This window comes from Phaethon lepturus, unplaced genomic scaffold (genome assembly GCF_000687285.1).
Source record: "Phaethon lepturus isolate BGI_N335 unplaced genomic scaffold, ASM68728v1 scaffold32182, whole genome shotgun sequence".
In the NCBI taxonomy this organism is placed as follows: domain Eukaryota; kingdom Metazoa; phylum Chordata; class Aves; order Phaethontiformes; family Phaethontidae; genus Phaethon; species Phaethon lepturus.
Window position 1 is genome coordinate 342 of NW_010521750.1, and position 446 is coordinate 787.

A 446-nucleotide genomic window follows, 5' to 3' on the forward strand; every position below is an offset into this window, starting at 1 on the left:
CTTACGCGCCCCGCCCCGTGGGGAGGGCCCCGCCGCGCCGTGGGGCAGAGCCCCCTCCCTGCTTTTTTCAACCCCTCCTGCCTCCCTCCAGGTCGATTCCTACATCTGCCGGATCTGCTCGCGGGGGGACGAGGACGACAAGCTGCTGCTCTGCGACGGCTGCGACGACAATTACCACATCTTCTGCCTCCTCCCGCCCCTGCCCGAGATCCCCAAGGGCATCTGGCGCTGCCCCAAATGCGTCATGGCGGGGAGGTTCAACCCCTCCTGCCTCCCTCCAGGTCGATTCCTACATCTGCCGGATCTGCTCGCGGGGGGACGAGGACGACAAGCTGCTGCTCTGCGACGGCTGCGACGACAATTACCACATCTTCTGCCTCCTCCCGCCCCTGCCCGAGATCCCCAAGGGCATCTGGCGCTGCCCCAAATGCGTCATGGCGGGGAGG

The 446-nt window shown here is 66.8% G+C and overlaps 1 protein-coding gene across 1 annotated transcript in view; it reads left to right on the forward strand.

The window, feature by feature from the left end:
• Positions 1 to 91: 91 nt before the first annotated feature.
• The window catches only part of LOC104616570 (lysine-specific demethylase 5C-like), a gene marked incomplete at both ends in the record, with an annotated part of 3,512 nt that continues 3,157 nt past the window's right edge, over positions 92 to 446 (forward strand). The window contains 2 exons of the mRNA XM_010281617.1: positions 92 to 247; positions 282 to 439. Of these exons, the coding sequence (XP_010279919.1) occupies positions 92 to 247; positions 282 to 439 (314 nt within the window). The remainder of the gene's footprint in view (positions 248 to 281; positions 440 to 446) is intronic.